Genomic DNA, 13,044 nt, shown 5'->3' with positions numbered 1-13,044 from the left:
GACTGATTGATAGATTGTTTATTTTTTGGCATGAAAAAACGAAAACCTGAACTCATCAGATTTGCAAACAACCCAAAAGGTTATCGTTACTGCTTAGGTTGGTTAGACGATGAATCCAAGAGTATGAACAGGGGGCAAGCAGTGGAAACCAACATGATAAATTGGACGGCGCCCTTGGCGATTTATCGCTAGTCGAAATGTGCACCGGATTAAGGCTAATGCAACCGAGCCGTCTCAGGCCAAGTATGCGTTCTCAGTCAGTGCTTTATTAGTTTATGTTTTCTGAAAACGTTGGCCAACAATCACCAATTGTCCTGCGGTAACCGATATGTCCAGTTGTCGCTTCGTACAACCGTGATGCCGGGTCCGTAGTAAGGGATTACGTAAGCCGATCCATCGGCTGGACCGACCACCTGGGTTGCTATCAGAATGACGTCCACCAGCTGACCGAGGAACATGAAGCCCAGGGTGCAGAATTTGAGCAATCCGATCGCCGGATAGCCCAGATAGAATCGATCCGCTCCGAACATGCCGAGGAAGACGGACAGTAGCAGCGACGTGTCGAAGTGGTACCCGTTGCTGAAATCGAGAAGGAATCGAGAGATGATTTTAGGTTGGGTTGAGATTTTTACATAATGTAAGGGTTGATGTTTGTAGTTTTCGACAATTTGCTCTGCTTTTTTTAACAACAAAATTGCATCTTTGTGCAGGGCGGCTGATTCTCTCGAAATAGGAACTTTATAGACTACATGCTTGAAAAAGAGATAAAAAAACAGAATTGGATCCAAAAAGAGACAAAACAGTTGAAAAATAGGAATCAGAAGACAAATTTTCACAATAATTCCTCGGAGAATCATCGCTCTGAAGATGTTTTTTTATATAACTTTATGCTCGTATAACTACAGAGATTACTTCTAATATTCCTCCATAAATTCATAGAAAAATGTCTAAGAAAATCCGTGTAATTTCTGATAAAACTTTTGAACAAATTTCCAATAACTCCAGAAAGGATCTTTGAAAGAACTCCTGGACTCTTGAGGAAGTCTTGGAGTATTTTAGAAATCGACGGAGGGATCTCTGAAATAGTTTCTAAGGATACCCTTCAAAAAATAACTAATTGAACTTTTCAAAAAATCATAAACGAAAATTCTGAAGCTAATCTTTGGACAAAAAAATCGCTCCTTAAGAAATCTTTAGAAAAATCTTCAAGAAAATTGCCAAACAAATTTTTAAAGAAATTTCTGTAAGAATTCTGGAAGATTGATTACCATAACTTTCTTCTAGAAATTTCTTCCCGAAATTCACCAAATAATTCATCCTAGGATTCTTTCAGAAATTTCTCGAGAAATTCAACCGGTAATTCCTCCATGGATTCGTTCACTAATCCTGCAGTACTTTTTCTAGCAATTCTATCATAATCATAATGCTTCAAAAAATTATCCGTAGAAGGAAGAAATTCATGCAGGAATTCTTCGAGGTATTCATTTAGAAATGGAAGATTACTACTAGTATTTGTTTGTTTAAGGAGATTCGTCACATACTTTACCACTGGTAAGCACAAGTTGCTGTTGTAGTGATTCTTTCGGGGGTGTTGCAACACAAAATCGAGTGACATCTTCCAGTGTAATACACGATGATGCGATTCCATACCTTTGGCGGGTAGTGTATGTTCAAAACAGTACAACTTCTCGGCGTGACAAGTTATCTATTTGGATTTCTCAATATGGCTAACGCTACTGTACCGATAAATCACACCTCCAGATATTGTCCGAGGAATTCACATTTTTTCTAATACAGTTGTTCGAACGATTCTTTCAGGTTTGGCGACAAGTAAAAAAGTAAAGTCCGTTTAGGTACCCTAATTGACAGAATGAAGGAACGGACTTTTTTATTTTTCTAGATGTTTTGTTCGTTCGGAAGTAAACTGCTGTTTAAGTTTTGGCAAATGACCGTTTCTAAATATAACCATAGGCTACTCTTCCACAGGCTCAGGAATCGTTTAGTGCTTACCCCAAAGGTTCCTACAGAATTATATTTGGGACAACGCTGAGGATTGCTCCAGGAAGTCTCTCAGTGCTTTGTACTTAATTTTCTCGAGGAAAGTGGAGTTGAATTCCGCGATGATTTCCTTTGGGAAATCATTCCAGTGCAGCCTAACGCGGATACACTTTTATTGTTGGGAATGAATGTGGAAATTACTAGATCCCCTGGATTTCCTCATGTGATTCTACCATTGATTTGTGGATATGATCTCTACTAGAATTTTTCCGCAGGGGTTCGTTTCAAAATCCTCCTCCGCTGCTACCTTCCAGATTTTTTTTTCAAAAATTCTTCTCAAGATCATTTTGAGAGGTCCTACAGGAAACATTCCAAGGGTTTTTTTTTTTATCGAATCCTTTAATAATTACTTCAGGAGATCTTCCAGGGATTTCAACAGAAATTCCTCAAATGAGTTTCATTGAATTTCTTCAGAATATTCTCAGTAAATTGCTACATGAGTTTCTGAAGAGATTTATCAAGTATTATTCAAAAACAATTCCAAGTTCAAGAAATTCCCCAAAATAAATACATAAATGATTGACGATTTTTTCAAAGATAGGAGTTCGGATTCGAAACACTTAAACAAAAAAATCTAACGATGAAGTATTCACTTCAATAAAATGTATATCTATTTGTTCTAAATGTGTAAACGACTAGATAAGAAAAAAAAAGATTTTGTTTTAATTTCCACAAAAACCAAGAATGCTCATCAAATGATCTGAAAGTGCCTTCAATCATCAAAGTCAGATATGAAGAAAACAGTCTATTTAAACTATAGAAAAAAAGAACAGTCTTTTCCTGAAAACGGGATTAAGATTTCTTTCACATATTACTCCGAAGATCTTTAGAGGAGTATGATTTGTGATTTGTCATGAAACTTTTTTTTAAAAATTTGCAATCCTTCCAAAGATCGTTTCATTTTTTAAGGAAGCTACAAGTACAAGCTACAAGTTAATTTCCCTAGGACTTCTCCAACATTTCCGTTTGGAGCATCTTCTATCTATATAAATAAAAATGTAATGGTGTTTGTATGTCACGAAATGGCTTACGAACGGGTCAACGGATTTGAATGATTTTTTCTCCGTTTTGTTCGTCAAGGGTTCCGACGTGTTTGTGTGTATAAAAATCCCAGGATATTCACCAGAAAAGTTGGAAAAACGAGCGCGAACGAAACTGTCATTTTGAATGGGACGATCAATAGCGTTTTTCAACAGCCTACTTGATGGCAAGACGAAGTTTGCCGGGGTCACTAGTCTCAAATAAATCAAAATTTCTTCAGAAATTACTCATTTTTTTGTTTTCCAAGTAAGTATTTAATGAAATTCTACAATCATTTATCGTAAGATGCCTCCAGGAAAAAGTTAACGAATTTTTTCAGATTTTTTGAAACAAGAAAATTTTGCAAAATTCGCGTGGAAAATTCTAAAATAATTTCTGATGAAACTTGTGTGAGTTCTAAGTATGCCTTGATGAATTTCTACGATGATCTCTAAACTGAAAGAACTACCGGATTCTTGATGAAATTATTTCTTCAGTTTTCTTAATGAATTTCTATGACAACTGCAAAAACATTCGAATCTCTGAATTCCTACAAGACTTTTTGAAGAAATCGCTAGAAGAAATTTTAACAGAAAAAAAACTTTAATAAGTGCTGTAATGTTAACTGATGTGGAATCGCGTGAAGATTTGAAAACATGAAATGCTGGAGAAATGCCGATTGAAGTATATGGAGAAATTTAATAAGGAATACCAGGTCGAATTTATTGAGGAATTTTCGGAAAAGTTTGAAATAGATTTCATTGAATAAGGAAGGAATGTTTGGAGAAGTTCCTCAGAGTAATTGTAGATGAATTTTTAAATAATTCTTATGAAAATGCCTGGAATAAATGAAAAAAAAAAAATCGGCGTGGGAATTATTATAGGGTTTCTAAGAATACCTAATATCGAAACAGTTTTGTTTTTCAAAAACCCTAGAATAAACCTTCGTCAAAGAACTCCTGTAGGATCTGTAGGCAATCTTCTAGAAGTAACAACTGGATAAATCGGTGAAAAAGCCAATGTAAAATATATCTGGAGGAAATGCTGGGATATTCGCTAGGATTTTGAAAATATTCCTGAACGAATCTCTGGAAAAATCACTAGAATTTCTGAAGCATTTTTCGGGATTTGAGAAAAATATCATTAAGAATTTGAAGAACAATCACGTAATAGTCTCTGAAGGATTCTCTGGAGCCTCTAGAATTTTGTACCAGGATTCACTGCAAAAAACGTGACTTTACAGGTCATTTAGGTCAAAATAGAGACTTAGCAACCTTCCATCAATGTACTATGTTTCGTACCTGAGCAATTCTCGCTGAAACCAGGCACCCATCGTTAAGATTCCAATTTTATGTCACTGATCGCTAGTATGCTAAAACTAAAGGGTGGTCCTTTTGGTTTTCTCAAATTGGTAAACCCTTCATACGCCAGCTAGCGAGACAGTTTGCAAAAAAAAAAAAACATTTTTCGATTAATCGAAGGTATTTCTTCACGTGATATGTCTCATATTTCCCTTGGAACACATAGCAAACTTAACCCTTCAGTCGTCGCGCGGTTTGTCACCGTAAGAACCACCGCGCTGCTGTTGTGAACGAAAAGCGAGGTTTTTTCAGCAGTGTTGTACAAAATACCATCAGAAAGCCGAGAAAAAACTGCGTAAGATAGGCTGTAAAAAGTAGGTGAGCAATGGTATTTACTTTATGAAATGAACGATTTTCTAAATCATGTTCTACGATTTTGTTGTATATGGCGAGTGAATGAAAACATCCTTTTTTTACAACAAAGAAACAAGTTTTCAATCGTTGGTGTTTTCTTCGAGTTGAGTGAAGAATATGAGCATTAATTTAAGTGAAAAAATCTGGCGGCCATCTTGGATTTTGACGTCGTCTTGATTTTAAGTAGTAGAATGATAATAATTTTATTACCATGAATGAATGTAGCACGTCGTACTAACATCAAACTTGAGATCTAGCGGGGTATAAATTAAAAACATTGCCATTTGATGGTCTTAAAGAGAACATTTGCTTGACGTGTCCATTATGTCCCTGATTCCCCTATAATGTGAAGAAATACCTAAGATTAATAAAAAATAGGCTTTTCGCAAACTGTTTGGCTAGCTGGCGTACGAAGGGTCCACCAATTTGAGAAAACCGAGAGGACCACCTTTTAGTTTTAGCCTGAGACAAGACTCGCGGAGACGGTCTTCTTTTTCTGTGATCGCTGAGTGTTTTCTTATTCCACTCTGTGTTTATATCAATCATGTGCAAGCCGTTCAAACTCTCACATGAACATCCCGGCAAAAAATTATTGCGTTTGCATCACACCGAAGCAATAATAGCCTTTTGAGTGAAATTTCATGCCAACAAACGTAGCAGACATTATGGATAACTAGTTTTGTGTTAAGATTTATCAGCATCTTTGGAAAAACTGATCCGCTGACTGTGGTTTTCATTAACAGTTTATTTTGATTACAATGCTTTTCACTTTTTCAGCCATAAAACCGACGCAGCCCTTTGACGTTTCGTGACAGCGGAATCTGGGCTGCACTGATATTTTTTCTCTTCGCGAGTCTGTCTCAGGTTTTAGCATATACTAGCGATCAGTGACTTAAAATTGGAATCTTAACGATGAGTGCCGATGGCGGCCTGGTTTCAGCGAGAATCGCTCAATAATAAAAAAGCAACAAAAATAATTGAATTTCACACTAATAAGGCACAATGTTTAGAACAGTCGATTTTTTATCAAAAACAATGATTATTAAAAATTAACTGGAAAATTTTTTTATATTTTTTTTATTTTTTATTTCCAAAAAAAAGGCTTGTCTTCGAAAGCATCATCAATCAAAAGACTGCTAAAAATTATAAAGTTATTTTTAAAGCAACAATTTTCCAGATACCTATAATAAAATAATTTTTCACCGATTTTTTTTTAAAGAAAAACATTTGAAATTTAAATGGAACTGATATGAGTAGAATTTTTAGTTTAAAGTACTTCCTGACGGAAGTACTAATATAGTGTTAATTTGGAAAATAATCTACGCCTTCAAAGAGTTGCTTATTTGGTCCCGACGTCACATTTAAACCACAATAGAAAAATAAATGCTTTTTTTCAGAAAACCTTCCAAAGCACAATGAAAATCATCAAAGTTGGGAACACTGCTGTAATAAAAATGAATTTATTTTCCATGTATTGTTTTCATAATGTGTTATTCTGAGATTACCCATCAAAATATTTGGAGAAAAAAACGCTTACAATTTGCTGTAGATTGTAAATCTGCGTATGGTACAAAATTTAAAAAGTATGAGATTTTTCAATAAAACGACCATAAAGAGAAAAAAAAATTGCCTAAGAATGCGGATAAGACTCGAGATTTGGCTCATTTTTTATACAAATACAGTTTCTTTAGTAATCTAAACCAACATTTAACACGATTTTAACTTTACTTTTTTGCTAGGAGTAAAAGGATGGCGTTTTAGCAAATTTGGCCATCAAAGATAAATAACTAGAATGACCTAGTGCCAGAGAACGGTGAAAAATTATTGATTTTTTTTTAAGCGCTACCTTTAGTAGAATGATAAAGGATATCAACATACAATTTGTTCATAAAAATGAGAGTTTCTGTTATGCAAAAAATAATGCTTAACTTTGACGAACAGTTCTTCTTGGGAATTTTTGGAAAAACTATTCAGTTTTTCAACCAAAAGCATTTTGTCAGATTTTATATTTTCATAACATTGTAGAGAAATGGTTGAACGATGCACAAAAAAACCGATTACGATTTTATCAATAAATAAAAAAGATATAGCAAAACAAAGTGTTCACTTTATAAAATGAATGATCCTTAAATATTCAAATAATAGCTAAATCGCTAAACTGTTGAGATTCAAGTCTTCAAGTGGTGAAATTGTTAAAATTTAATTAAATTAAAATTATTCAAAAGAAAATCTAATTTACTTGAAAGTGCATCTACAAATCTTCTTCTTGGCATTAACGTCCTCACTAAGGCAGAGCCTGCTTTTCAGCTTTGTGTTCTAATGAGCACTTCCACAGTTACTAACTAAGAGCATTCTTTGCCAAAGTTGCCAATTTTGCATTCGTTTATCGTGTGGCAGGTACAATTATACTCTATGCCCGGGGAAGTCAAGGAAATTTTCCATTACGAAAAGATCCTGGACCGAGCAGGAATGAACCCAGATACCTTCAGCATGGCTTTGCTTTGTAGCCGCGAACTCTAACCACTCGGTTAAGTAAGGCCCTAATTACATTTGCAAGTCCCCGTTCTGAATACTAGACCAACCAGAGATAAAAATGCAACAAACTTACGTCCACTTGCAGGGCATCTCCCGCGTGAAGCTGGAGTTTTTCGTTTCGCTACAGGTTGATGCCCTCCACGGCCAGGCACCAAACGCGGGCCTTGTTCTCTTTGGTGCACCCACGCAGCTGCTGGGTCTTGGGATCGATGTGCCGTACGCTGGGATCCGGACACAGGTACTGCCCCATACGCAGCTCGGAACAGTCAATTTCGACGGCCTCCAGGCTGCAGGGGATAATCGCTGCCAAAAGGTAAAGCACCGTCGAACCGTACCAAAGCTGGGGCTTCATGGTCTTGTATGCTAACTGTTTTGCACTTAAACTATCGATATTCTAACTGTTTGCTATTAACACACCTTAATTTACAATAATCTTTGCTAATATTCATTAGTTTGAACAAAAAAACAGTGGATCAAGAAATGCGAGTTTGTTATTTTGCTCTTCTTCGCTTGTTGTTTACGCTTGTGTTTGACGTTTCGTTCTTATCAGTGTTCTATTTTCCAGATGTTTCGTGGGCAAGGGGCTGCCAAATGTCAGTTCGAAGCTATTTAAGTTGTTTAGAAAACCAAGTAGGGTGATCCATCGTATTAAGCTTTGTGAGAACCTGCAATTGGGTTGTTTAGTGATGAAAAATTCGCAGTTTTTTGTAGCTTGATCGAAAGAGCACAGTTTTTCAAGTGTAACACGATTTTATTGCGCTTTAATATCTTAATTTTAATATAGTAAATGATTCAAATAGATTTATTTCCGTCGACTCAATGACATTTCCATCTACATAATGACAGCTCGTCCCGGAGTTAAATTTGCCGAGGGGTGATTCAAACGCGATTTCCATACTAAATTCAAACGTGTTTTAAAAATAGTTCCAGGGCACGGAAAATTATGAAACTTTGGATTCTGGCTCAGTTTTTAACGTAGAATCAGAATATGTAAAAAACAGGATACCCCTAAACAAGCCAATTTTCCCAGTAGGGGCTTGTTCATAAATTTCATAACGCTGAATGGGGTGGGTGGGTGTCCTAATGATGTTACGGCTCATACAAAATTTGTAGAATATCCATACAAAAAGCGTTACCAGGGGGTGGGGGAGTGTCGAAAATGGTAATTTTCGGCGTTATAAAATATGTGAATGAATCCTAGCAGCCCGGATAAAAAAACACAATGGGAAATACAATACAATTACAATACGATATATTGTTTTAAACAGTTCACTGTATGGTATAATATTATGAGGTTTTCCAATATAATGTATAGGTTGTTGAGTATCGTAACAATACAAATATTGATATATTCTCATACGTAGGAGGAGATCCCCCAGTACCGGACACTTAAGCCACTAAATTCATAATTCGTAAAATATTGGTTTTATGTGCTCGTGTTACTCGTTTATGATAAATATTATCATTTTTGTAGTGTACAAAAATAAATTTGAAAATATAAATATGAATTTTGACATTGCATTTTGGTTATGTATTTTAGTACCGAATTGATCGATCTTGAAGGGTGGCACCCAATACCGGACAAGATCTGGAAATGCCTCGAATTCTGTAAATTTGAACATCATTGAATGTGTTTACTATAGGAATAGTATATAATTGCCAATTCAATGCATTTGCAACATTTACAAGAACAATTTGAGTATTTCTTACTTAGCAAGATGTACATAAAAAACCTCTTTCTTATATGATGAAAATAGCACATTTTACGATGTTGTTCTGAATGTTCAGTTTCCTTATTTTTATTGCATCTTTGATACCATGATCGACGGAATCCATGAAAAATGAATGTATTTTGAGACACTGGTGCAATAATTACAAAGATATCATACAACAAATCAGGCTGTCCGAAACTGGGGGACAGGAGGTGCTTAAGGTGAAACAGTTTGGAATCAACTTCTAAGATTGCACTAAAACTTCAAAGGCACAAATCTAGCGAAGATAGCATCCCACAACAGTGCATTTTTTATTTTGGCTTTGTGCACTAGCAGAAAGCTTAAAATAAGAAGATCAGGAAAATTTGCCAACTTTTCTTCCAGTTTTGTGCCTTTGAAAACGTGAGTAGGTGGAGAAGTCGGCCATTGTGCCGACCATCTTTGCATTCCGAGATGTTTCACCTTAATTAAAATTGTAATTTGTCCATATTTAAATTTCTTGCAAGAAATGGTCAAGAAAAGCATTTTTCTTTGATCACAGTACGCAGTTGAAAAGAAATGTCATTTCAAATGGAGCTTCCTGTAGAAAATTTCTCGACCATTTCTTCCCGCAGAAATTTTTACTTTTCTTTAGCGGAACAGCATACTTAGCTTTAATCCAATTATGGTACAAAATACATTCATACTATCAAAATAGGATTATGTTCGAATATGCTTGCGTGATCCAAAGTATTTTTTTCATATTCAAAATAATTACTAAATAGGCTCAAAATTAAGGCAACACGTAATTTTTTTGAAATTTTCAAACTTTTGTACTTTTTAAGAAGGCATGCATATCTCAAGGATGTGTTGTTCTACGCAAACATTAGTCTCCATAATAGCTTACTTTACTACTAATACACCATCTTGATTGGACCATGATTTCTCAATGTTTCGACTTTTTCCGGTATTGGGTGCTGTCCCGGTACTGGGGGATCTCCCCCTACATTTTGAAAATACAATACGATATATTGTTCATGTATTGTTTGAAATGGCAATTTGTGTATTGTTTGTACAATACACACACAATTCAATGAACTGCATTTCAATTGGTGGTGAAAAGTATAGAATTTGTTACCAACAGTTGCAAAGGAATTTTACCCCTATAGAAGTAAAGATATTTGTCATGATTGCATTCGTCCTTGGAAAAATCACAGCTAATGTCAAGGGGCTTCTACAAAAACTACTTGTTTTTACTTTTTAAACATTTTCACCCAACATTTCTTGCTTTCTGAACTGGTTTTATTTACTTCTTTCAGTCAAGCTACATAAAAAAAGCAACAGTTGTTTTACACGAAAATAGGAATTTGACCAAAATTGTAAGGAATAAAACCAATGAGAAACAATACAGTGTTCTATTACAATATATTAAGTTGTTTTTGAATTGTATTGTTTATTTCTTTCACTACTGAACTATGAAGTGCGGCTTCATAAGTGCGAATAAAAGTGCGAGATTGCATCGAATCATTTCGGTGTCTTCAACGGGGTTGTTGTTTGGACTTCGAGGAATAACCCCGCTGAAGACACCGACTCGATTTGAAGTAATTGCGCACTTTTATTTGCTTTTCCGCACTTGTAAAAACTTCTTCGATAGTCCAGTGTTGAAAGAAATGCGCAATATATTCAAACAAGAATAATGTTGCTTCGACATTCAATTACAATACGCTGTATTGTGTCCCATACGTTATAATGTACATTAAAGATTTGTTCCTTTCACTGAATGGTACGTTTTTATCCGGGAGTGAATGATGCTGATACAAACCGAAGCCAAACAATTCTTTCCCAAAACGGCTTTCGCATTGTGCAATAAGATTTTGATCTTGATCGTTCATTAGAAATCATGCAATGAAATTAATACTTGCCATTGTCTCTATTTTTCGTATCGTTTTTATTTCTGTCGCAATCAGTTTTCAAATTCGTCTCTCAACTACCGGCTCACTGTGATATAGTGCGTGGTCAAATATGCAACACATCATCGCAGCAATAATAAAATGTTCAACAATATTTTTTGAACATTTTTATGCATCCCCCTGCATTCCCCACAGCATGACGAAATATGTGATTTCCCTTTGAAATTAATTGACCTCATCAAAATACAGCCCAAACATAGTAACATTCCCAAGTATCATTTGTAGCCGAGTAACAGCTTAGTCAGCACAAATGAGTATATTTTAGCTGAATTATTACTCAGCTGAAAATGTTACTTGGGCTTTGACCGAACAAATGCATGATGGCTCACAATGCAGCGAAAACAATAACAATAAAAGAAATCGTATACGCCCAACATCACGCAAACATTGATGCGTACAAGTTTTTTTTTCTCAGTGCGAAGGATTGAACTTTGTATGGGCTTATTCATTTATTTCATAACGCTGAAAATTACCATTTTTGACACCCACCCACCCCTTTGTAACGGTTTTTGCATGAATATTCTACAAATTTTGTATAAGCCTTAACATCGTGAGGACACCCACCCACCCTTTTCAGCGTTATGAAATTGTGAATAAGCCCTATACGTTTCAATTATATGCGATCGCTGAGGGAATTTAATAAAAGTTCGTGAATTATAGAAGTTTTACGACGTGGGAATGTAATGCAGGTCTTCAGTGGAGAAGTACGAAGGTTTTCCATAGTGTAAATAAGTGCCCGGTAAAGTAAATCACATAGGAAGCGGGAAGTAATGTGAATCGTAATGTGGCGTGGCTCAGGGGGCCCAGATAGCCGTTGCGGTAAACGCGCAGCTATTCAGCATGACCATGCTGAGGGTCGTGGGTTCGAATCCCGCTGGTCGAGGATCTTTTCGTAAAGTAAATCTTCTCGATTCCCAGGGCATACGAGTATCTTCGTACCTGCCACACGATGTACACTTGCCAAAATGGTCAATCTTCAAAGAAAGCTCTCAGTTAATAACTGTGGAAGTGCTCATGAGAACACTAATCTGAGAAGCAGGCTTTGTCCCAGTTGGGACGTAACGCCAGAAAGAAGAAGAAGAAGAGGAATGTGGCGTGGCTCAGTCGATCGCTAATCAGATTTCGCTCGGTGGCCTGCGTCCATGCGATTTCGGTGAGAAAGTAAAAGTGGATAATTGGGTCCTAAAATTTTTAATGAAATCTTGTTTTTATTTAATAACACGAAGAACCATGTTACTGTAACTACTTTAGCAATTTTTCCCGCTCAAATAATGGCTATATCATGTTTAAACTTTAATTTAAAAATTTGGTACATAAATGAACCTTGACACTTTTGATCATGTTTGACGTTCGCTTAGTGGACAAAAACACCACAGGTGTTTTAGTTCGACCACTGGGGTTGTTCCTATCTGACATTTCGTAAGGGACACGGAAAACAAAATACACCCAAAATTTGAGTTTAAGCCAAAGGATGTGACAAATCTAAAAAAATGTTTTTTGGGTTTAAACCAACAGAAAACATTAGAAAATTGAGTAAACATGTGTTTTTGGCCTAAACTTAAGCGTTTGGCACTAAAATTGGGACAGGGCTTTAGGACCCTATTGAACTAAAGTTATTTATCGAAATACAGTAGTTTTATTGCATGTTGGGTTCATTCACATATTTCATAACTCTGAAGGGGGTGGGTTGATGTGTTTTAGATGTTACAGGTCACACAAAATTCGAAAAATATTCTTACAAAATGCGTTATGAGGGGGTGGGTGGGTTTTTGAAAATGGAAAACTAAATTATGTCACAGGTAAGTTTCAATATCGCCGTAGTGGAACATTTTAAGTTTGATATACGACGAATATTAGCGCTTGCAACGAAGTAGAACGAAATAGTATGACCTTGCTTGAAATGAAACAAATTTTCAAAATTGTGTAAGAAAATATAGTAAAACACATCAAATTCTCTAAGAAACAAAATTTTCCACATGGGGTTCGGATCCGATAAAAATTATGTATCTAGGGATTTCTTTCAACTAAACCATGAGAAGATTGAGACAGCAAAAC

General features: G+C 35.8%; 1 protein-coding gene across 1 annotated transcript; it reads right to left on the bottom strand.

Annotated features, from left to right (window-relative positions):
* Positions 1–209: 209 nt before the first annotated feature.
* On the bottom strand, positions 210–7,872 carry LOC5575741 (TM2 domain-containing protein CG10795). The gene is given in 3 exon segments (XM_001655791.2): positions 210–579; positions 7,402–7,454; positions 7,456–7,872. Coding segments are annotated over 3 exon segments (555 nt in total). The 5' UTR covers positions 7,681–7,872; the 3' UTR covers positions 210–302.
* Positions 7,873–13,044: the final 5,172 nt, after the last annotated feature.

The sequence above is a fragment of the Aedes aegypti genome, chromosome 2 (assembly GCF_002204515.2).
Source record: "Aedes aegypti strain LVP_AGWG chromosome 2, AaegL5.0 Primary Assembly, whole genome shotgun sequence".
Lineage (NCBI taxonomy): Eukaryota > Metazoa > Arthropoda > Insecta > Diptera > Culicidae > Aedes > Aedes aegypti.
The sequence above is the reverse complement of the archived record's forward strand: the minus strand, read 5'-3'. Positions and strand labels throughout refer to the sequence as shown.